This window comes from Protopterus annectens, chromosome 15.part0, assembly GCF_019279795.1.
Source record: "Protopterus annectens isolate FY-2018-M chromosome 15.part0, PAN1.0, whole genome shotgun sequence".
Classification (NCBI taxonomy): Eukaryota; Metazoa; Chordata; order Ceratodontiformes; family Protopteridae; genus Protopterus; species Protopterus annectens.
The window spans coordinates 37,358,304-37,382,550 of record NC_056749.1 but is presented as its reverse complement, the minus strand read 5'-3'; the positions used below and the strand labels follow the sequence as shown (position 1 = coordinate 37,382,550).

The window sequence follows — 24,247 nt, the reverse complement described above, 5'->3', positions numbered from 1 at the left end:
CTTACTTTAAAGGCTCTCCTGTCCTCATGTATGTATATATAAATATATATATATTCACTACACTACATTTAATTAGTCATTCTGGTTCTGTAATAATACTGTAATCTGACACCACACTAGCTGAGCCATGTGATCACGACAAAGCACAATAAAAGCATCGTGAATAAGATCCTTATGTTTGCATTGTCTCATATCTGAGTGATTTTTAAGCAACCTTTCATATCTGGTATATTTACAATCATTATCAGATTTAATATAGTTACTAATCTTGCAATTTACACTTGGCTTTGCAACATTGTGGATCTGAGATTGAGGTAACTTAATTTATACAATACCCTGTAGACTCAAAGACCTCATGTTAGACTCAGGACTTGTGAGAAGGTGCCAAAATAACCCATTTGGAGACTGAGAATCATCTGGATGCATTTGGACAAGTGGTAATCTACACGGATATGTTCTGTTTCTGTGAATACAGCATTTTATCTAATAAGATTTAGGAGAAACAGAAAGTCCTCACACAGTGACTTGTATCTGAAATGTATTACCAAAACTAGATTTTACAACTAGTGCTTACTTGACCAAAACTAGATTTTACAACTAGTGCTTACTTGACCAAAACTAGATTTTACAACTAGTGCTTACTTGACCAAAACTAGATTGTACAACTAGTGGTTACTTGACCTGTCTTTTACTCTTTCCTATTGGTTTAAAGCAGGCAGACTCTTTGCTGGTTTATTATAATTTCTTCAGTAACAATTCTATTGCAAGCTAATTACCATTTGCTGCAACCATACAAAATAATGCAGGCAATTTTGTCTTTTGACACTGACCCAAAGTAGTTTTACTGGGTCAGTCCAATAGACTGTAAAACAGCCTTTCTCTAATGGAGAATTTTTAAGTTGCAATCTGCTGATATTTTTAACAGTTTGGATAATTCTTTCAAGTGGCCCATTGGATGAGGATACCTAAACTGTGACATAATATGCATAAATTCCCGTTGACACATTTATGAAATTCCTGACTCACAAATTAAAGACCATTGTCAGATACAACATTTGCCTCAGAAAAATAAGTATATTTCTGGGTATTAATCGCAGGTGAGTGTCACAGAAATAAAATTGTTTCAAAAAAAATTAAGCCCACATTAGAAGAAAATACAGATTTTATAACTGAGTAAGTCTGCTCCTTCTTGCAGCAAAAACAGTGAAGGAATATCATGGGATGTGAGGTTTTCTTTCTGATTTTGATTCTTAACTGGAGCACAGACTTCACAGTTTTAAACTAATTGCTGCATTTATATAGCTATATTACACCAGTACATGATCATGCATTCTTTCATTGCACTTACTTTTGACCAGATATGATTTAGGTATGTTAGACAGCGTACTTCACACAAATAACAGAAACAATTACATTCCTACATATAACTCAGTCAAGCATATCACACTTCTTCTGTATACTTCCAGTTCATATCCGTATCTCCTTATGGCATCCAGAAATGTTTTGGGTCTGTCTTCTTTAACTAAGTGACTTACCGGCTAATAACAGGCAGTATTAAAAAGGAAAAGCATTTATTAACAAAATGCCACTAAGATTGTGAATCTAGAATGTCCTGAAGTGGCAAAATTAATCTTTCTTTGGCACGTAATATTTATATTTTCTTATTATGTTCAGATTTTCATAACCAAAAGACTTGTATTTTATTGAGGCCTGTGGTGTAAAACACCAATGTGGGAGAAAGGACAATTCACTGAAATGTTGGTTTATATCACATTATACTGGAAGTATTATTAGTTGTTTGTTGATAATTATGAAGATATGCAATATTTCCATATGTACATAATACTTCATAAACCAAGTGAGTTACAAACTGTTGAAGGACAATAGGCTTCACAACCATCATTCCTTACATTTTGTTGAAGAAAGTCGATTTGATATTTGAACTCTCAGTTGCACATCTTAAGATATATCCAGTATTAATTGTATTGCTAATTATACCATTAAATATACGTTTTTCTACTTCTCTAAATATCCCAAAAACATGCACTTATACAGGAATTCCTTGTTGTCGTGTGAAAGCCTATCTCTGCTTAACACAAAAGTTCTAGCAATGTATGTTTAAGGTGCATAGTTTTCAAGATATGAAAATCTGTTTGTGAAAGTTTACAAAAATATAATTTGGGTTTGTGTGCATTATAATATACTGCAGTATTCATGGAAAAGGCTTTGAATGCCCTCTTTTCACTGTAAAGAATATTCACTACTTTGCTATTTGCACAGTTTGAATAGCTTTTATTCTTCACAAAATATTTACATGTGTCTGTCTTATGCTTTTTACGTTTTTTTTTTCAGAAAATGCTCTGAAGTGCAAGGTATGTGTAGGCTACCAGAGATGTGACATTACACACCACATAGTTGTTATTGAGATAAGCTGCAAACTCTGAAAATGTGATAGCCAGTCACTGTATGGAAAATATAATTTGATAAATACAGTACACTGATTTCACACCATCATGCTGTACTGACATATCATAACAACAACTGAAGCTCTAACATCTCTAGTACAGACTTTTAGCTTCTGCCATATTTTCACTGCTGACATCTGCAAATGTGATGTTATCCATAGCCTTTCTAGAGCGTTTTCCAGTAAATTTTATTTGAACTCATTTAGATATGGTCTGCTCAAGTATCAGTAATGTGTATGAGCTTAACAGTTTTGTAATGTACTCAGTAGTAATATCTCTATAAAAACAGACCACAGGTTTATAGCAAAGTATTAATCCAGCTGCTGGTTTGGGCCAATAACATCTTCAGTAGATGTGCTGCTGCAGTTTTATGCAAGGATTTTCTGAAAATGCTTCGAACTAAATTGTGTTCTGACTCCACTGTAATGCTGCTACAATCAGTGCAATCATTGAGTTTCTAACAACCAAAGAATCCAGCAGGTTCAAATGCAAATATAGCAGTTCCAAATCAATGAGTGTTAAAAAAACAGAAATAGTTCACGAGGCTAATAGAATGTAAAGAAGGCTTCACTTCACACAAGCAACAGCACATTTTTCCTTCCTTTTATATATTATGCTAATATTATAGGAAATAATTCAACTGACAGTATGTATATAAATGAAACATTTCAGAGTTAATCGTTAACATGCCCCATAACCCATTAAACATAACAGTGACCACCATTAATCTAATAACTGTTGTAATAACATTTAATTGAATCCCCTTTTCCTCATAAACGTGTCACAATTCAATAAACAAAGCAGAGACTAACATCTGTCTGATAATCATTATAAAGACAAATAACAGTAATTTCCAAGCTCTTCAAACTTTCTGATATAGCAAAATGTTGACAGTAAGCTATTTTAACTGGAAGACTAAAACATTTCGATACTTCCTTGTGAATATACATTTTTACTTTTACTGTAGTCTCAAGAACTGTCTTTGAAATCTATGCATTACTTCACTTTTTCAAGTCATTCATTTTACAGTTCAGATTATATTTTGTTAAAATGTCAATAGCATTTCAAGGGCACATTTAATATTTAAAACTGAAATTTTAAATAAATAGCTATCAGTTACCAAGTGAGTCTGTACAGAGTGTGAGGTAACTGCAAAGGTAACATGCTGTAAAAAGTAATATGTTATCTTTTCATGTGCACTAGAGACTGACAACTTCAAATAACATATAAAATGTAACTTTTACAGAGCAGACAGCTTGTGAAATCAGCATGTTAAACTGAGTAATACTTTTTAATCAAGCAGCTACATTTAAGTGCACATGTAGTTTGGGAAAGTAACATATAAAATGTAACTTTTACAGTGCAGACAGCTTGTGAAATCAACATGTTAAACTGAGTAATACTTTTTAATCAAACAGCTACATTTAAGTGCACATGTAGTTTGGGAAAGCAACATATAAAATGTAACTTTTACAATGCAGACAGCGTGTGAAATCAGCATGTTAAACTGAGTAATACTTTTTAATCAAGCAGCTACATTTAAGTGCACATGTAGTTTGGAAAAGTAACATATAAAATGTAACTTTTACCGTGCAGACAGCTTATGAAATCAGCACGTTAAACTGAGTAATACTTTTTAATCAAGCAGCTACATTTCAGAGCACATGTAGTTTGGGAAAGTAACATATAAAATGTAACTTTTACAGTGCAGACAGCATGTGAAATCAGCATGTTAAACTGAGTAATACTTTTTAATCAAGCAGCTACATTTAAGTGTACATGTAGTTTGGGAAAGTAACATATAAAATGTAACTTTTACAGTGCAGACAGCTTGAGAAATCAGCATGTTAAACTGAGTAATACTTTTTAATCAAGCAGCTACATTTAAGTTCACATGTAGTTTGGGAAAGTAACATATAAAATGAAACTTTTATAGTGCAGACAGATTGTGAAATCAGCATGTTAAACTGAGTAATACTTTTTAATCAAGCAGCTACATTTAAGTGAACATGTAGTTTGGGAAAGTAACATATAAAATGTAACTTTTACAGTGCAGACAGCTTGTGAAATCAGCATGTTAAACTGAGTAATACTTTTTAATCAAGCAGCTACATTTCAGTGCACATGTAGTTTGGGAAAGTAACATATAAAATGTAACTTTTACAGTGCAGACAGCTTGTGAAATCAGCATGTTAAACTGAGTAATACTTTTTAATCAAGCAGCTACATTTCAGTGCACATGTAGTTTGGGAAAGTAACATATAAAATGTAACTTTTACAGTGCAGACAGCTTGTGAAATCAGCATGTTAAACTGAGTAATACTTTTTAATCAAGCAGCTACATTTAAGTGCACATGTAGTTTGGGAAAGCAACATATAAAATGTAACTTTTACAGTGCAGACAGCTTGTGAAATCAGCATGTTAAACTGAGTAATACTTTTTAATCAAGCAGCTACATTTCAGTGCACATGTAGTTTGGGAAAGTAACATATAAAATGTAACTTTTACAGTGCAGACAGCTTGTGAAATCAGCATGTTAAACTGAGTAATACTTTTTAATCAAGCAGCTACATTTAAGTGCACATGTAGTTTGGGAAAGTAACATATAAAATGTAACTTTTACAGTGCAGACAGCTTGTGAAATCAGCATGTTAAACTGAGTAATACTTTTTAATCAAGCAGCTACATTTCAGTGCACATGTAGTTTGGGAAAGTAACATATAAAATGTAACTTTTACAGTGCAGACAGCTTGTGAAATCAGCATGTTAAACTGAGTAATACTTTTTAATCAAGCAGCTACATTTAAGTGCACATGTAGTTTGGGAAAGTAACATATAAAATGTAACTTTTACAGTGCAGACAGCTTGTGAAATCAGCATGTTAAACTGAGTAATACTTTTAATCAAGCAGCTACATTTAAGTGCACATGTAGTTTGGGAAAGTAACATATAAAATGTAACTTTTACAGTGCAGACAGCTTGTGAAATCAGCATGTTAAACTGAGTAATACTTTTTAATCAAGCAGCTACATTTAAGTGCACATGTAGTTTGGGAAAGTAACATATAAAATGTAACTTTTACAGTGCAGACAGCTTGTGAAATCAGCATGTTAAACTGAGTAATACTTTTAATCAAGCAGCTACATTTCAGTGCACATGTAGTTTGGGAAAGTAACATATAAAATGTAACTTTTACAGTGCAGACAGCTTGTGAAATCAGCATGTTAAACTGAGTAATACTTTTAATCAAGCAGCTACATTTAAGTGCACATGTAGTTTGGGAAAGTAACATATAAAATGTAACTTTTACAGTGCAGACAGCTTGTGAAATCAGCATGTTAAACTGAGTAATACTTTTTAATCAAGCAGCTACTTTTCAGTGCACATGTAGTTTGGGAAAGTAACATATAAAATGTAACTTTTACAGTGCAGACAGCTTGTGAAATCAGCATGTTAAACTGAGTAATACTTTTAATCAAGCAGCTACATTTAAGTGCACATGTAGTTTGGGAAAGTAACATATAAAATGTAACTTTTACAGTGCAGACAGCTTGTGAAATCAGCATGTTAAACTGAGTAATACTTTTAATCAAGCAGCTACATTTAAGTGCACATGTAGTTTGGGAAAGTAACATATAAAATGTAACTTTTACAGTGCAGACAGCTTGTGAAATCAGCATGTTAAACTGAGTAATACTTTTTAATCAAGCAGCTACATTTCAGTGCACATGTAGTTTGGGAAAGTAACATATAAAATGTAACTTTTACAGTGCAGACAGCTTGTGAAATCAGCATGTTAAACTGAGTAATACTTTTTAATCAAGCAGCTACATTTCAGTGCACATGTAGTTTGGGAAAGTAACATATAAAATGTAACTTTTACAGTGCAGACAGCTTGTGAAATCAGCATGTTAAACTGAGTAATACTTTTAATCAAGCAGCTACATTTCAGTGCACATGTAGTTTGGGAAAGTAACATATAAAATGTAACTTTTACAGTGCAGACAGCTTGTGAAATCAGCATGTTAAAGTGAGTAATACTTTTTAATCAAGCAGCTACATTTAAGTGCACATGTAGTTTGGGAAAGTAACATATAAAATGTAACTTTTACAGTGCAGACAGCTTGTGAAATCAGCATGTTAAACTGAGTAATACTTTTAATCAAGCAGCTACATTTAAGTGCACATGTAGTTTGGGAAAGTAACATATAAAATGTAACTTTTACAGTGCAGACAGCTTGTGAAATCAGCATGTTAAACTGAGTAATACTTTTAATCAAGCAGCTACATTTCAGTGCACATGTAGTTTGGGAAAGTAACATATAAAATGTAACTTTTACAGTGCAGACAGCTTGTGAAATCAGCATGTTAAACTGAGTAATACTTTTAATCAAGCAGCTACATTTCAGTGCACATGTAGTTTGGGAAAGTAACATATAAAATGTAACTTTTACAGTGCAGACAGCTTGTGAAATCAGCATGTTAAAGTGAGTAATACTTTTAATCAAGCAGCTACATTTCAGTGCACATGTAGTTTGGGAAAGTAACATATAAAATGTAACTTTTACAGTGCAGACAGCTTGTGAAATCAGCATGTTAAACTGAGTAATACTTTTTAATCAAGCAGCTACATTTCAGTGCACATGTAGTTTGGGAAAGTAACATATAAAATGTAACTTTTACAGTGCAGACAGCTTGTGAAATCAGCATGTTAAACTGAGTAATACTTTTAATCAAGCAGCTACATTTCAGTGCACATGTAGTTTGGGAAAGTAACATATAAAATGTAACTTTTACAGTGCAGACAGCTTGTGAAATCAGCATGTTAAACTGAGTAATACTTTTTAATCAAGCAGCTACATTTCAGTGCACATGTAGTTTGGGAAAGTAACATATAAAATGTAACTTTTACAGTGCAGACAGCTTGTGAAATCAGCATGTTAAACTGAGTAATACTTTTAATCAAGCAGCTACATTTCAGTGCACATGTAGTTTGGGAAAGTAACATATAAAATGTAACTTTTACAGTGCAGACAGCTTGTGAAATCAGCATGTTAAACTGAGTAATACTTTTTAATCAAGCAGCTACATTTCAGTGCACATGTAGTTTGGGAAAGTAACATATAAAATGTAACTTTTACAGTGCAGACAGCTTGTGAAATCAGCATGTTAAAGTGAGTAATACTTTTTAATCAAGCAGCTACATTTCAGTGCACATGTAGTTTGGGAAAGTAACATATAAAATGTAACTTTTACAGTGCAGACAGCTTGTGAAATCAGCATGTTAAAGTGAGTAATACTTTTTAATCAAGCAGCTACATTTCAGTGCACATGTAGTTTGGGAAAGTAACATATAAAATGTAACTTTTACAGTGCATACAACTTGTGAAATCAGCATGTTAAAGTGAGTAATACTTTTTAATCAAGCAGCTACTTTTCAGTGCACATGTAGTTTGGGAAAGTAACATATAAAATGTGACTTTTACAATGCAGACACCTTGTGAAAGCATGTTAAAGTGAGTAATACTTTTTAATCAAGCAGCTACATTTCAGTGCACATGTAGTTTGGGAAAGTAACATATAAATGTAACCTTTACAGTGCAGACAGCTTGTGAAATCAGCATGTTAAACTGAGTAATACTTTTTAATCAAGCAGCTACATTTAAGTGCACATGTAGTTTGGGAAAGTAACATATAAAATGTAACTTTTACAGTGCAGACAGCTTGTGAAATCAGCATGTTAAACTGAGTAATACTTTTTAATCAAGCAGCTACTTTTCAGTGCACATGTAGTTTGGGAAAGTAACATATAAAATGTAACTTTTACAGTGCAGACAGCTTGTGAAATCAGCATGTTAAAGTGAGTAATACTCTTTAATCAAGCAGCTACATTTAAGTGCACATGTAGTTTGGGAAAGTAACATATAAAATGTAACTTTTACAGTGCAGACAGCTTGTGAAATCAGCATGTTAAACTGAGTAATACTTTTAATCAAGCAGCTACATTTAAGTGCACATGTAGTTTGGGAAAGTAACATATAAAATGTGACTTTTACAGAGCAGACAGCTTGTGTAATCAGCATGTTAAAGTGAGTAATACTTTTTAATCAAGCAGGTACATTTCAGTGCACATGTAGTTTGGGAAAGTAACATATAAAATGTAACTTTTACCGTGCAGACAGCTTGTGAAATCAGCATGTTAAACTGAGTAATACTTTTTAATCAAGCAGCTACATTTCAGTGCACATGTAGTTTGGGAAAGTAACATATAAAATGTAACTTTTACCGTGCATACAGCTTGTGAAATCAGCATATTAAAGTGAGTAATACTTTTTAATCAAGCAGCTACATTTCAGTGCACATGTAGTTTGGGAAAGTAACATATAAAATGTAACTTTTACAGTGCATACAACTTGTGAAATCAGCATGTTAAAGTGAGTAATACTTTTTAATCAAGCAGCTACATTTCAGTGCACATGTAGTTTGGGAAAGTAACATATAAAATATAACTTTTACAGTGCAGACAACTTGTGAAATCAGCATGTTAAAGTGAGTAATACTTTTTAATCAAGCAGCTACATTTCAGTGCACATGTAGTTTGGGAAAGTAACATATAAAATGTAACTTTTACAGTGCATACAACTTGTGAAATCAGCATGTTAAAGTGAGTAATACTTTTTAATCAAGCAGCTACATTTCAGTGCACATGTAGTTTGGGAAAGTAACATATAAAACGTAACCTTTACAGTGCAGACAGCTTGTGAAATCAGCATGTTAAACTGAGTAATACTTTTTAATCAAACAGCTACATTTCAGTGCACATGTAGTTTGGGAAAGTAACATATAAATGTAACCTTTACAGTGCAGACAGCTTGTGAAATCAACATGTTAAACTGAGGAATACTTTTTAATCAAGCAGCTACAATTCAGTGCACATGTAGTTTGGGAAAGTAACATATAAAATGTGACTGTTACAGTGCAGACAGCTTGTGAAATCAGCATGCTAAAGTGAGTAATACTTTTTAATCAAGCAGCTACATTTCAGTGCACATGTAGTTTGGGAAAGTAACATATAAAATGTAACTTTTACAGAGCAGACAGCTTGTGAAATCAGCATGTTAAACTGAGTAGTACTTTTTAATCAAGCAGCTACATTTCAGTGCACATGTAGTTTGGGAAAGTAACATATAAAATGTAACTTTTACAGTGCAGACAGCTTGTGAAATCAGCATGTTAAACTGAGTAATACTTTTTAATCAAGCAACTACATTTCAGTGCACATGTAGTTTGGGAAAGTAACATATAAAATGTAACCTTTACAGTGCAGACAGCTTGTGAAATCAGCATGTTAAACTGAGTAATACTTTTTAATCAAGCAGCTACATTTCAGTGCACATGTAGTTTGGGAAAGTAACATATAAAATGTAACTTTTACAGTGCAGACAGCTTGTGAAATCAGCATGTTAAAGTGAGTAATACTTTTAATCAAGCAGCTACATTTCAGTGCACATGTAGTTTGGGAAAGTAACATATAAAATGTAACTTTTACAGTGCAGACAGCTTGTGAAATCAGCATGTTAAACTGAGTAATACATTTAATCAAGCAGCTACATTTCAGTGCACATGTAGTTTGGGAAAGTAACATATAAAATGTAACTTTTACAGTGCAGACAGCTTGTGAAATCAGCATGTTAAACTGAGTAATACTTTTTAATCAAGCAGCTACATTTCAGTGCACATGTAGTTTGGGAAAGTAACATATAAAATGTAACTTTTACAGTGCAGACAGCTTGTGAAATCAGCATGTTAAACTGAGTAATACTTTTTAATCAAACAGCTACATTTCAGTGCACATGTAGTTTGGGAAAGTAACATATAAATGTAACCTTTACAGTGCAGACAGCTTGTGAAATCAGCATGTTAAACTGAGTAATACTTTTTAATCAAGCAGCTACATTTCAGTGCACATGTAGTTTGGGAAAGTAACATATAAAATGTAACTTTTACAGTGCAGACAGCTTGTGAAATCAGCATGTTAAACTGAGTAATACTTTTTAATCAAGCAGCTACATTTCAGTGCACATGTAGTTTGGGAAAGTAACATATAAAATGTAACTTTTACAGTGCAGACAGCTTGTGAAATCAGCATGTTAAAGTGAGTAATACTTTTTAATCAAGCAGCTACATTTCAGTGCACATGTAGTTTGGGAAAGTAACATATAAAATGTAACTTTTACAGTGCAGACAGCTTGTGAAATCAGCATGTTAAACTGAGTAATACTTTTTAATCAAGCAGCTACATTTCAGTGCACATGTAGTTTGGGAAAGTAACATATAAAATGTAACTTTTACAGTGCAGACAGCTTGTGAAATCAGCATGTTAAACTGAGTAATACTTTTAATCAAGCAGCTACATTTCAGTGCACATGTAGTTTGGGAAAGTAACATATAAAATGTAACTTTTACAGTGCAGACAGCTTGTGAAATCAGCATGTTAAAGTGAGTAATACTTTTTAATCAAACAGCTACATTTAAGTGCATGTAGTTTGGGAAAATAACATATAAAATGTAACTTTTACAGTGCAGACAGCTTGTGAAATCAGCATGTTAAACTGAGTAATACTTTTAATCAAGCAGCTACATTTCAGTGCACATGTAGTTTGGGAAAGTAACATATAAAATGTAACTTTTACAGTGCAGACAGCTTGTGAAATCAGCATGTTAAAGTGAGTAATACTTTTTAATCAAACAGCTACATTTAAGTGCATGTAGTTTGGGAAAATAACATATAAAATGTAACTTTTACAGTGCAGACATCTTGAGAAATCAGCATGGTAAACTGAGTAATACTTTTTAATCAAGCAGCTACATTTAAGTGCACATGTAGTTTGGGAGAGTAACATATAAAATGTAACCTTTACAATGCAGACAGCGTGTGAAATCAGCATGTTAAACTGAGTAATACTTTTTAATCAAACAGCTACATTTAAGTGCATGTAGTTTGGGAAAATAACATATAAAATGTAACTTTTACAGTGCAGACATCTTGTGAAATCAGCATGGTAAACTGAGTAATACTTTTTAATCAAGCAGCTACATTTAAGTGCACATGTAGTTTGGGAAAGTAGCATATAAAATGTAACTTTTACAGTGCAGACAGCTTGTGAAATCATATTAAACTGAGTAATACTTTTTACTCAAACAGCTACATTTCAGTGCACATGTAGTTTGGGAACATTTCAGTTGTGTTTCCAGGAATATGTAATCCTATGAGGATAAATCATAAAATATCTACAAATAGTCCTGTTATGTATTTATTTTACCTTGCTTGGGTTGTTTTTCATTTAATAGCTAAACAGCATTACTTTTTCTTATTATTTGTTATCTGTGAGGTTAAATATAATTTGCAGGTTCACAGTGTCCTTAGAAACTGCAGCCGTTGTTTACTGTTGCTATGGCAACGTAGATAGAATGTGAAGAAAGCTTCACTTCCCTTAACCAACAAGGACATTTTCCCTCCTTTTTTTATGTATTTGTTAATGTTGTTGTGTCTTTCGGCTTTTCCTGGTTAGGGCTCGCCACAGCGGAACTCCGGTCTGCTAATGATTGGCAGTTGATTTTTCCGTGCCGATTTGCTAGCCCTGATGCACAACCTTCAATGAAGGTACGGCCATTCATGCAGGTCTCCACGGAAAAGATGCTCTAGCTGAGAATCGAACCGGACAGCGTCTTACTGTGAGGCGACAATGCTACCGCAGCACCACTATTTTTATGTATTTGTTAATACTTAAAGGAAATAATTCAAAGGACATATGTACATGAATGGAACATTTCAGAGTTAATCACAAACATGTCCCCAATACCAATAAGCATAACAGTGACTATCATTAATCTAATAAATATTGTAATAATTAAGTTCACTATTCCAATTAATCTACCTTAAAACTAGATTATTTTAGAGTATTATTTATCTATGTATAGACGGTGAGAAAAGAGAAAATACACATATACTATGTATGTTGATTTACAGTATAAATATTTTATGTGCTATATAACCCTCCTTCTGTGAAAGAACAGTACCCTGTTTTACATACCTGAGGTAATGTGAAAACTCTCATGTGTCATTTATTTTCAAAGAATATAGATAAATATTCCAGTAGTTAGTTGCCTTTGTTTTAAAATTCCAAGCAGTAAAACTGGTCCTTTAAAGTAATGTTAAAACAATTCATATCATAGTAGATGCTTTGAGAGGTTTGGATGCAACAGTATCAGTCTTATGCTTCTTCTTTTTGACATCTGTCCAGACATTTGTTTATTTTGTTCTCTTGAGAGAAGGTGACATCCAGTCCATATCTTCTGGTAAAGTAATCACATTATTAGTTTTAATAAATGAAGAGGCTTCCTCTAAGTCAATAAAAGGCCTCATCTCGTTGGCATACAGTATTCTTATCTTAGCTGGATATGCAAGTTGTGCCTTGATGTTATTTTGTTTCAGAAACATTATCACTGGCCACACTTTTTTCCTTTGTTCCATTATTCTAGATGAATAGTCGTTATCAAATCTTATCAGACTCTGTTTATATTTTAGAGGTGCCTTCCTCCAAACAGATCTTAAAATCAGTTCCTTGTCCAAGTATGAAAGAAATTTGATAATTATTGACCTAGGAGGAGAATTTGAGTTAGTGGTAGGTTTCCCAAGAGCTCTGTGTGCCCTTCCAATGCCAAAGGAAAGTCCTTCTTTTAAATGTAAAAAGTCAGGGATCCAGGTTGATAAAAACAAAATAATATCCTCACCTTCTGTGTTTTCACGCAATCTGAAAATCCCTATTTTCCAAGTCATCTACATTATTACCCAACCAAGTGTTTTGTTTAAGAAGCAGTTCTTTCTGTGTTTCCTCGTCCTTAAGTCTGCTTTCTAAGTCATTTAGAGAAACCTCTATTCCTGTTATCCTTGTCTGGTGTTGTAGCATTTCCTTGAGGGTGTCAGCCTGTTTTTGACTGCTTGTTTTAAGATTTTCTAGGTTCTCTTTAAAATCATCCATCTTCAAAGACAACTCCTGCAGGGTAGATGTCATCTCTTGTAGCCCCTTCTTTAAGGCAGCAGCCTGGTGAGAGTTCCTTGAGTTGCTCATTTTAACAAGTGAATAATATCTCCAAGCTTTTTGACAGGAAATTATTTGCAAAACTTCACCAAAGTTTCTAATTATGTAAATTAGTCCTTTATCTATAAGATTTTATAATTTGAAGAAAAAAAAAAAGAATATTTTTTCCTGCCTTATTTAACTAGTTATATGGAGCTCTAAAATACTGCTGCTTTCAGTTAGACATTCAGGCTTCACCCCCATCCTCCCTCCATTGTTCCATATTTAACAGCTTGTAGATTTGTCATCTGAGAAGAAATCTGGTTCTGTTGTTTACAGGAAGCCAGTTATGCTGCTGTAGGTCATTAGCAGAGATGATTCCTAAATCATCTTTGGAAGTTATCGACTCAGTCTTAGAAGTTACTGGGGTCAACCTTGAAGTGGCATTGGAAGAGGAGGAGGTCCGGTCTGGAGCAGACACGGAGTCATTTTTCACTCTACACAGCAACGACTTTTTCATATCCTTAATACTAGACAGAGTAAACAATACAGATATATCACTGGCATTACGTAATCACAATATGCCTGAAGTATGTTTATTTTGGGACAGTATTTTGTGTTCACGTTTACAACTCTTCAAGCCTTTCTCTCCATAATCCAAAATCTTCAAAACTATATATAAAAAAAAAAACAGACAATATACAACTGTTAGTGTAATTAGCACAACATTACAAATATCAACTATACAACAACAGCAGAGAAAGTAGAAAAACTGTAGCAGCAAAGCAATAAAAACACTAAGGCAAAGGGAAGGGCAGAGAAGTCAGGAAACTGAAATAAAAGGGCTAATCTCAACAGGAATGTAGACCAGTTCAAAGGATATTAGCAAATGGGCAACTTTAAACTAAATTTATAGAAAGAAGGGAAATTTTTATCTCTGTCAGAAGAAAAGTTTTTACAAAGGGTAGAGTGTGGTCACGCCACTTTCACATTGTCAGCACAACATGCAGTAAAAAAAAATGCTGAGAGGAAGCTTGTTTACAAAGTATGATGAATAAAAGGGGAGGGATTAGTACAGTGGCAAAGTGGCAGATTCCAAGCTAACTAATGTCCTGCTTTTCTCCAGCATAGAAAACTTAATACCAGACTTATTGTTAAAGGAACAAGCTATTGTGGAAGGCAGTTATTTATTTATTTATTATTTATTTATTTATTTACATTTGTTAACTGGGAGTGTCCGACTGGACGTAGGTCCATTTTCAGCGGAGGCCTGGGGAGAAAAGCTCCACAGTTAAAATAAACAGGCAGTAGTTACATTGGATTACATAGCGATTAACAATTTACATAGCAATTACTTACAACATATTTACAGATGAAGAACATAGTACATCAGTAGACAACTAGAATCTTTATCTGTGAAGCACATAACAGACATTAGCAAATGTTACAATAAGAAGTTCCTGCTGTATAATAAGTAGTTAGACTTATGAGTATCTGAGCTTGCTATAATCAAGGTAGTTAGTGGAGTGGAAAGAAAGATAGTGGTTGGATGGGGTGGGTGATATTAGAGTGAGAGTTGCAAGGGCATAGGTTCATACTAGGCTATCTGCCCTAGGGCATTTATAAGCCTAGCCAGAGTGTGTTTGGCTTTCGCCACCCATTTTAAATTAATTTTGCTATGCCCTTTTTCGAGGTTAGTATACTGTGCCTCTGTCTAACAGTGACACAGAAGTGATACCCGGGGTAAACCTACAATCTCCCATCCACTCATCAAGATTCCTCTTGAAGAGAGTCAATGAGGGACTCTGCCTAACCTGGACTGGGATTTTATTCCAGAGTGAAGGGAGCCTCTGGGTTATGAATCTGTCCCTCCAGCATGTCCTATTTATTTCAGTGCTGAGGTTCAAGTCTCTCGAGTGCATAGCTCGATGGGATTTGGATTTTCTGAGGTTCAGCATGTCCATTAATTCCGGGTTGGACATGGCTTTATACGTCAGGCACAGATCGCCTCTGAGAGGCGGTATGCCACTGAGTAGAGCTGGAGTTTCTTTAACCGGGCAGCATATGGCATCTGTTTGAGCCCTTTGATCCTCTTGGTGAGGTACTTTTGGGGTCTTTCCAGTTGCTGCAGGTGTCTGGTAAGGTACATCCCAAAAGGGGCATTGTACTCAATTATGGGCCTGATGAGGGATGAGTAAAGAGGCACGATGACCTCCCCTGATCTAGATGTGAATCCCTTCATGATTAGGTGGGCTATATAAAATGTTTTTCTAACCACTTTGGCCACGTGGTTGTCAAATGAGAGATTGCTATCAACTTGGGTCCCCAGGTCCCTAATTACTTCTTCTGTACTTAATGGATTACCACCTATGTGGTAATTTGTGGGCACTTTGTTTTTGCCAAAGGGATGACTATACACTTTTGGTGTTTAGCTTGAGGCCATGGCTCTGGCACCAGTTGTCTGTTTCTATGAGGCCCTTTTGGAGGATGCTTGTGTCGGCTGGAGAGTCGATTTTGGTGCCCAGTTTGCAGTCATCTGAGAACTTGGTCAGCCACAGTCCTTCCGTGTTGGCCTGTACCTCCGAGAAATATATACCGAACAAGAGAGGTCCCAGGACTGAGCCTTGTGGGATGCCACTTGTAACTGGTTTGGAGTCTGACATGGCTCCAGCAATTCTAACCATGTGGGTTCTGTCCTTGAGCCAGTTTGCAACCCATCTAGTGACATAGGGGTTTATATTTAAGCTGGTGAGCTTATCTATAATGCCCGAGTGGGGTATTGTATCGAAGGCTTTTGTGAGGTCCAGGTAAGCTGTGTGGACCAGCTTCCCCTCGTCAATGGCCTTGGTGACTGTTTCAAAGAAATCGACCAGGTTTAAGAGGCAGGATCTGCCCTTAACAAAGTGGAACTGGGTAGGATCCAGTGTCTGTAGGTCCCCAATATCTTTATTTATGAGGTCCATGATGATCCTTTCCATAGCTTTGCAGACCAAGCTAGTCAGGCTTATGGGGCGATAGTTTCCAGGATCCGTTGAGGCACCACCTTTGTGGAGAGGGACCACTGTTGCTGTACGCCACTCTTTGGGTACATATCCTGTAGTAAGGCTGAGATTGAACAGTAGTTTTATGTTTGGGTTTAGCTCTTCTTGGAGTACATGTAGGATGCAGCCCAGGACACCGTCTGGTCCCATTGATGCTGTGTTTTTTGCTTTGGAGAGGGCGGCTCTTACCTGAGCATCTGAGATGTCAGGGGGGCAGCACTCTGCTGGGATAGATATTTGCCCTTTTAGTGGGGGGGGAGAAGTTTGTGCTGAACCTGTCAGCTAGAATGTTGGCAATGTCTGTGGGTTTGGTGTATTTTTTGTCATTTTGGACTAATTCTGAGCATATCTGGGAATTCCCACCCAGGTTCCTAACATAACTAAAGAAAGCCTTGTGATTATCCTTAGTGTCCTGTGCAATTTTTCTCTCGAAGCTGGCCTTAGACGATTTTATGAGTGCCCGTAGTTTTTTGCTAATACTGATCAGAGATGCCTTCTCTTTTTGGGATTTTGCTCTATTATGTAGTAGCTTAGTCCTTCTATTATATAGTTTGTTTATGGCTGGGGTCCACCAGACAGGACGTCTGCCTTTGGAGGATTGGGTCTTGGTTTTATTTGGGATTGCATGATCCATGCATTCCTGAAGGTGTTCATAGAATGCGTTTATAAAGGATTCTGCGGTCTGGGCCGTATTTTCCACAGGCCCGGGGGCTTTGAAGGACTCCACCTCGGTTTTGAGGAGTGTGAAATTTGCTTTAGAGAAGTTTTTCACTGTGGTTTTCTGGGCAGGGGGTGGGGTCGGGATGTGAATATCCAGTGAGATTAGTTTATGGTCTGATCTTACCAGTGAGGGATACACGTCTGGTCTGGAGCATAGAGTCCCCATGTTGGTGATGATCAGGTCCAGTATGTTTTCCCTTCTTGTGGGAGTGGTAACAAGTTGTTCCATACCATATGAGTTTATAAATTCTAGGAACCTTTGGGCTAGGGTATTGGAGCTAGAGTAATGCTCCCAGTCTATGTTTGGGTAGTTGAAGTCACCCAATATAATGGTGTTTGGAGAGACCTTCATATTTTCCAGTGTTCTTAGGAAGGCCGAGTGGGGTTCCTGGGTTTGGGAGGGTGGTCTGTAGTAGCCTATAAACTGGAAGGCAGTTTTACCCACTGTTAGTTGCACATGGATAGTCTCTGATGCTTCGTGCTGTACCACCAACCTGGAGGTGTGGGTATCTTTGACGAATATTGATACTCCCCCTCCTTTTGTCGTTCGGTCCAAGTTTTGGGGCCAAAAAACATGGTATGAGATATAACCTGGTAGTGCTGGGGTGCTCTCGGGAGCCTTGAACCAGGTTTCTGTTACTGCACAGATATCGATGTTCTCCATGCTAAGGAGAGTTTCGAGTGCATGCATCTTGAGGTTTAGACTTCTGGCATTGAGTAGCATTACTCTTAGTTTCTTATCCCTTGTGATACCTATGGAGGTGGGTTTGTCTTTTGAGCCTTGCCTACAAAAGGCACTATGGGAGTAGCAAGAGCCTTTGCCAATATCCGAAAGCCCAGGGGTGACAGGGGCAAGCTGTCCCTAGCGAAGCATCGTGGCTTGTTGAGCATGTCATCCCAGGCTGACAGGCATTGGATCCCCTTTGAATGACACCAATACTTAAGCCAATTGTTGAAATTGATCATCTTGTCTTCATATTGTGGCATCATTTTTGGGGAGGGTAAAATGCTACTCAAGGTCAGGGTCATACCGGCCTGGGCTACATGCTCAGAGAGCTCCTCTATGTCTCTTTTCATGTAGTCCCGGGAGGTACGTCTCAGGTCATTCACACCAGCATGGACAATGACTGAGTCATATTTGTACTTGCCTTGGAGTGACCTGAGTGCGTGTGTTATGTGGCGGATCCTAGCACCCGACAGGCAGCTCACCGTGACCTTCTCCTTGTTCAGCCTGGTGAGCGGGACGTCAGTGTGCCTGACGATAGAGTCACCTATTACAAGTGTATCAGGTGTGTTGTTTAGCCTTAAGGGCTGTGACTGTTCCACACACTGGCTTTGTGAGCTATGTGTTGCACGTGTTTTGTTTTGGGGTAGCGGTTGCTTGGGTGTCTGCTTTGGAGGTCTCTGCTGCTTAGGCAGATTTTTATTTAGAGCCTCCGAGTATGTTTTTGTGTGTTTATGTGTTTGGTTTGCTGTCGTGGTAGGTCTATGTGAGACTGGAATTGTAGTGAGTGTGGTTTCCTTCTCCTCCTGACTGGTTACGCCAGTACTGAGTTGAGAGAGCTTAGCCTCCAGTTTGGCTATATGGTTGCATCTCTCACATGTGTTGGAATTTGTTGGGAGGAGGAGAGGGTTGTCTGTGTACATGAGGCAGTTGCAACATTGCCTCAAGATTCCCAGATTCACCAGCTGGACCAGAGGAGATTGACAACTGACCTTTGGACATGCTAGAATGGTATTGGGAATTCCTTTATAATTGAAAAAAGGGCCAATGGGGAACAAGGTACTCAAGGGGAGTTTGTGAGGGTGTAGTGCTTTTAATTTTTTAGTGCTGACTTAGTGAGCAAGTGCCAGGTAATTTAAATGCAATGTGTTACAGGTAACTTAAATGCAAAAACAACAAACAGCAACTTTCTTTCAAGTGAAGCAAGGAAATAAGTACAGTAAGCAATGCAGATATCACTAGGGATCCACAGAAGTGCTGAAAAGCCACATTTTAGGTGGAATTAGCGTTTCAGGGAAATAACAAGCAAACAAACAAGCATTTAAACAAAGCTAGATTCAGCAGGCCTGGGTCTAGTCTATGCTACAGCAAACAAGGTCTACCAATTTCAGTAAGAACAGTTCAAATATGCAGGCACTATAAGCCTTTAACCAGAAATTCCCAGCTCAGAAGGGCAGAGTCCAGCCTCTCCAACCACAAGAGTGCAGACCACAAACCTTCTTAATGTAAAATAACTGGCCTGAAGCCCAAGTGCTTAAACCAGAATTAATACACTTTTAGAATAACAGACACTGAGCCCTCAATCAGCAGTTCCCAACTTAGAAGGATGTAAGCTACCTGTCCTGCCACCACAGTGCAGGCCACAAACCTTCCTAATGTAAAACAACTGGTCTGAAGCCCAAGTGCTTAATCCAAAAGACTTAGAATGATAGCTACACTTTAATCAAGTTACTACCAAGCAGTAATAAATGCAATTGAATACTTTAAAGAATGCCTGGATTAGTGCTCAAGTTATACAAACAAAGCTAGATTCAGCAGGCCTGGATCTAGTCTATGCTACAGCAAACAAGGTGTACCAATTTCATTAAGAAGCAGTTCAAATATGCAGGCACTATAAGCCTTTAACCAGAAATTCCCAGCTCAGAAGGGCAGAGTCCAGCCTCTCCTCCCAAAAGAGTGCAGACCACAAACCCTCTTAATGTAAAATAACTGGCCTGAAGCCAAAGTGCTTACACCAGAATTAATACACTTTTAGAATAACAGACACTAAGCCCTCAATCAGCAGTTTCCAACTTAGAAGGATGTAAGCTACCTGTCCTGCCACCACAGTGCAGCCCACAAACCTTCTTAATGTAAAACAACTGGTCTGAAGCCCAAGTGCTTAAACTAAAAGGCTTAGAATGAGTTACACCAAGCAGTAATAAATACAATTGAGTACTTTTAAGATGATGCAAAAGCAAAATAAAGTAGGAAGAAACACAAATACAGTAAAAGCAGATAATTTTTTTTTTGTTAAGTGGAAAGAGAAAGGAAAGAGAGAAAGGAGTAGCAGAAACTAAGCTGATTGGACTTCTCAAATGTTCTCCCTGTGCTGGGTAGAATGAGGTAATGATGCTAGACTTGGAGGAGGGTCCCAGATCAAATTTACACTGGGGTGGGGGGCAACTGCAAAGCCACCAACTATAAAAACACTATGCCAACAGGTAGGGAGGGTGGGAAACAAACTGCAGAAATGTTTCTCACAGCTGAAAAGCAGCAGTGAGCCTTTAAATGAAAGTTTTAAACAGCTAAAGGAGCCTCTAGAAAAAAGAGCCAGCATGTTTTTAGGTGCACTTTTAGTAAAGTTTTGAAGTGGGTGCATGATGGTACGGAGGTAATTGTGGGTGGGAGGGAGTTCCATAATTGGCTATGGTGCAAGAGAATAGTGCTTCACCAGCAGAGTTATTGGCTTTAGTGATCTGCAAGTGATTTTTGTTGCTGGATCTTAGTGGTCTGGTGGTGCGATAGGGTTGGAGTGGATCCTGGAGGGATGGGACATTTAGTGGATGGTTTACTAGTTTGTGGGCGAGTGAGTGTTGATACCATTGAAGGAGGCAAGGGAGTTCAAGCCAGCCCAGTTCAGCAAGTGAGAGACGGTGGTGACTACGGTAGGATGCCCCTGTGGCAAATTTGGCGATTTTGTTGTAGCAGGTCTCTAGCTTGTTTAGATTGCATTGCCTTAGGTTGGTATATATTGGAGAGGCATAAAGTAGGATGGAAATAAGGTGGGAATTTGCTATTGAAATCTTTGCTGCTTTGGTGAGAAGTTGCTTATTTCTGTATAATGCTCCTAGTTTTTTGCGGACTTTTTTATGGTCATGGATATATGAATGTCAAATTTTAGTTTATTGTCTATTTCCACTCCTAGCAATTTGGTGTGTTCAGTTGGGTGTAGAGTGGTGTTGTCTTTTGCTGTGATGTTAAAGTGAGAGTTGTTTTGAGTATGTTTGATGGGTTGGAAGATGAGTAGTTTAGTTTTGTTTGAGTTGAGTATTAATTGGGCATTTGATAACCAAGTTTCAACAGAGGAAAAGGCTTCCTGTGTGACTTTTTGCAGTTTGGGTAGGGACTGGGCTGAGCAGATGATGGTTGAGTCATCTGCGTATTGTATGAGTGTGCCATGTTTGGTGGCAGAGGCTAGATTATTGGTGAAAACAGAGAAGAGTAGGGGTCCAAGGATGGATCCTTGGGGAACCCCTATGGAGACAGGTAGTTGGGGAGATATGTAATTCTGCCATACAACGGATTGTTGGCGGTCAGACAGGTAACTCTGAAACCAATCGGTGACTGACTGAGAGAAGGATAGATTATTGACGACAGAGATAAGTTGTTTGTGTGGAACCATGTCAAATGCTTTAGATAGATCTAGAAAAGTAGCAGAGGAGAGATAGCCGTTGTTTTTATGCTGAAGGATAGTGTTAGTAAAGGAGAGTAAGGCAATGGTGGTGCTATGGTTTGGTCGGAAACCATGCTGAGTATTGGAAAGGAGGTTGTTAGTAAGGAGGTAGTCTGAGATCTGAGAGTGTATGCATCTCTCTAGTATTTTGGAGAGTGGAGAGAGAATGGCTATGGGGCGGTAATTTGTTAGTTCTGTGGAGGGTCCGCCTTTGTGGAGGGGAATTATATGTGATACTTTCCACAGTGTGGGAATGTAACTTTCTGACAGAGATCGGTTAATCAAGATGGATACTGGGTAGGCCAGAGCATCAGCTGCGATTTGTAGGTATTCACTTGGGAGGTTGTCTGCTGCTAATTTGGTGAGCTTAAGTTTAGTTAAGAGTTTTTATGTTGGAGGTAGGTACAGGAGAAAAAGAGAAGGCAGTGGGGAGATTACTAGTTAAAGGTGTGGGTTGGAGGGGTGGGGGTTGTGTTGTTTAGCTAGTGATAGTATGGTTTGTGTGAAGTGTGTGTTGAATGAGGTAGCAATATTTTCTGAGGAGTGATGGATGTTAGGAGGAGGGGTACTGACTTTACCTGGGTGGAGGATGGAGTTTATGGAGGACCAGAATTGTTTGGGGCTGTGTTGGGAGGAGTCTAGGGCAGACTGGTAGTATTGGAATTTGTCCTGTTTTATTAGCTTTTTGACTCTATTGTGTAGTTCTAGGAATTTCTATCTAGTTGAGGGGGTTTTGGTTTTGCACCAGTGCTCCCAGGCTTTATCCCTGTTTTTCATTTCTGACTTAGTGGTTTTCTGTAGCTATGGGGACTATTGTGCTTTGGTTCTGGAAAGTCTTATGGGGGCATGGTAATTAAGGATGTTCAGGAAGGTAGTATTAAAAAATTCAACTGCATCATCAAGACTGAGGTACTTCAGAGGATGCCAGTTACATTCTTTGAGGGATGAGATGAATGTGAATGGGTTAAAGTTTAGTTTTTTACTTATTTGACGGTAGATGACAGGTTTAGCTTGGTATAGATATTTTTTGAGTAGGAATGTTGGGGAGTGATCACTGAGGCTATCTGATAAGCAGCCTGTTATATATGACTGGGAGCTCTTACTGGCTAGTATCCAATCCAGGGTAGTGTCCTTGCTGGAGTTTTTATTTATCCTGGTTGGCGACTGGACTAGTTGGGTGAAGCCATGAAGGTTTACATGATGGGTTGGATGGTTGCCAGAACAGGACTGCCAGTCAATATTGAAATCACCTAAAATGATAGTTTCTTGGGGGAGATGGTGGGTAGACCAGCTGAGGAAGTTTTCTAGTGGAGGGATGTTTTGGCCAGGTGGGAAATAGCATCCAATTATGTTGAGATTAAAGAGATTGAAATGTTAAGATATAGAAACAGACATTCTGGGTATTAGTGCTGTTTAACAGGGCAAGGAAGTAATTATCTGGTTTGCAGACATTTGCACCTCAAACTTCTGAACAGCTTTGGTTTAGCAGTAAGGTACTGCACATATTATAGTATCCTGTTTCTTGATCTGGTGTACGTTTCATATGTTTGTTCAGTTGTTCTTTGAGCTTTGGTTTAGCAGTAAGGTACTGCACATATTATAGTATCCTGTTTCTTGATCTGGTGTACGTTTCATATGTTTGTTCAGTTGTTCTTTGAAGCAGCAGCAATAACGTGCAAAATGAAAATGAATTAGACATTACTACAATATTTCAGTACCTTTTGTGGTTTATTTTTATTTTATTTTGAATACAATATGTACAAGATGACCATTACCGATTCATTTATTTATTTATTTTGCTGACAAACTCTGCCTGAACTGTGTCTCTTTCCTTTTTAGCTATTGGCAGAAGACTGGCCATTTGGAATGGGGGTTTGCAAGCTGGTCCCGTTTGTTAATAAGGCGTCTGTGGGCATCACAGTGCTAAGCCTCTGTGCACTCAGTATAGACAGGTGTGTTGTCTTCTGTTCATTGTAAATGTTCAGTAAAACATACCCTAATTGTTGATGTACCACTAATGTCTTTTGAAAACCTGTAACTGTGGAATACATTTATTTATTATTTATTATTTACTGTTTATTGACATACAGTTACCAGGAAAGTCTGACGGGGTAGGAACCCAGTTTCAGAGGAGGCCTGGGGAAAAGCTCTGAAGCATTACAAAACATTTTAAGAAGAATAATTGTACGGTCTTCAAAAACAATACAAAATACATCAACAGTTTGAATAATTACACCAAATAAGACATATTATGAAAACATTGATTAAAATAGATATAAGTTATGAGATGAGTAATTTAAAGGAAAATTTGTGTTTCTTAGACAACCATTCACAAAGAATGTTCCTTAAATGTTATAATTATTGTCTGCTCTTCTTATTAACTAGGTATCATATTACTCTTGAAATTATACTAAATAACTCTCTATGTTATTTTTCTTTTGAATTAAGCTAGTTGTTTTGCAGCTTTTCAAACAGGAAACCCAGTCTTGGTCTCCCATTA

The 24,247-nt window shown here is 37.0% G+C and overlaps 1 protein-coding gene across 1 annotated transcript in view; it reads left to right on the top strand.

Annotated features, from left to right (window-relative positions):
* Nucleotides 1–24,247, top strand: part of LOC122789658 (endothelin receptor type B-like) — a 323,469-nt gene that overhangs the window by 134,735 nt on the left and 164,487 nt on the right. The window contains exon 3 of the mRNA XM_044057073.1: nt 23,587–23,699. Within this exon, the coding sequence (XP_043913008.1) occupies nt 23,587–23,699 (113 nt within the window). The remainder of the gene's footprint in view (nt 1–23,586; nt 23,700–24,247) is intronic.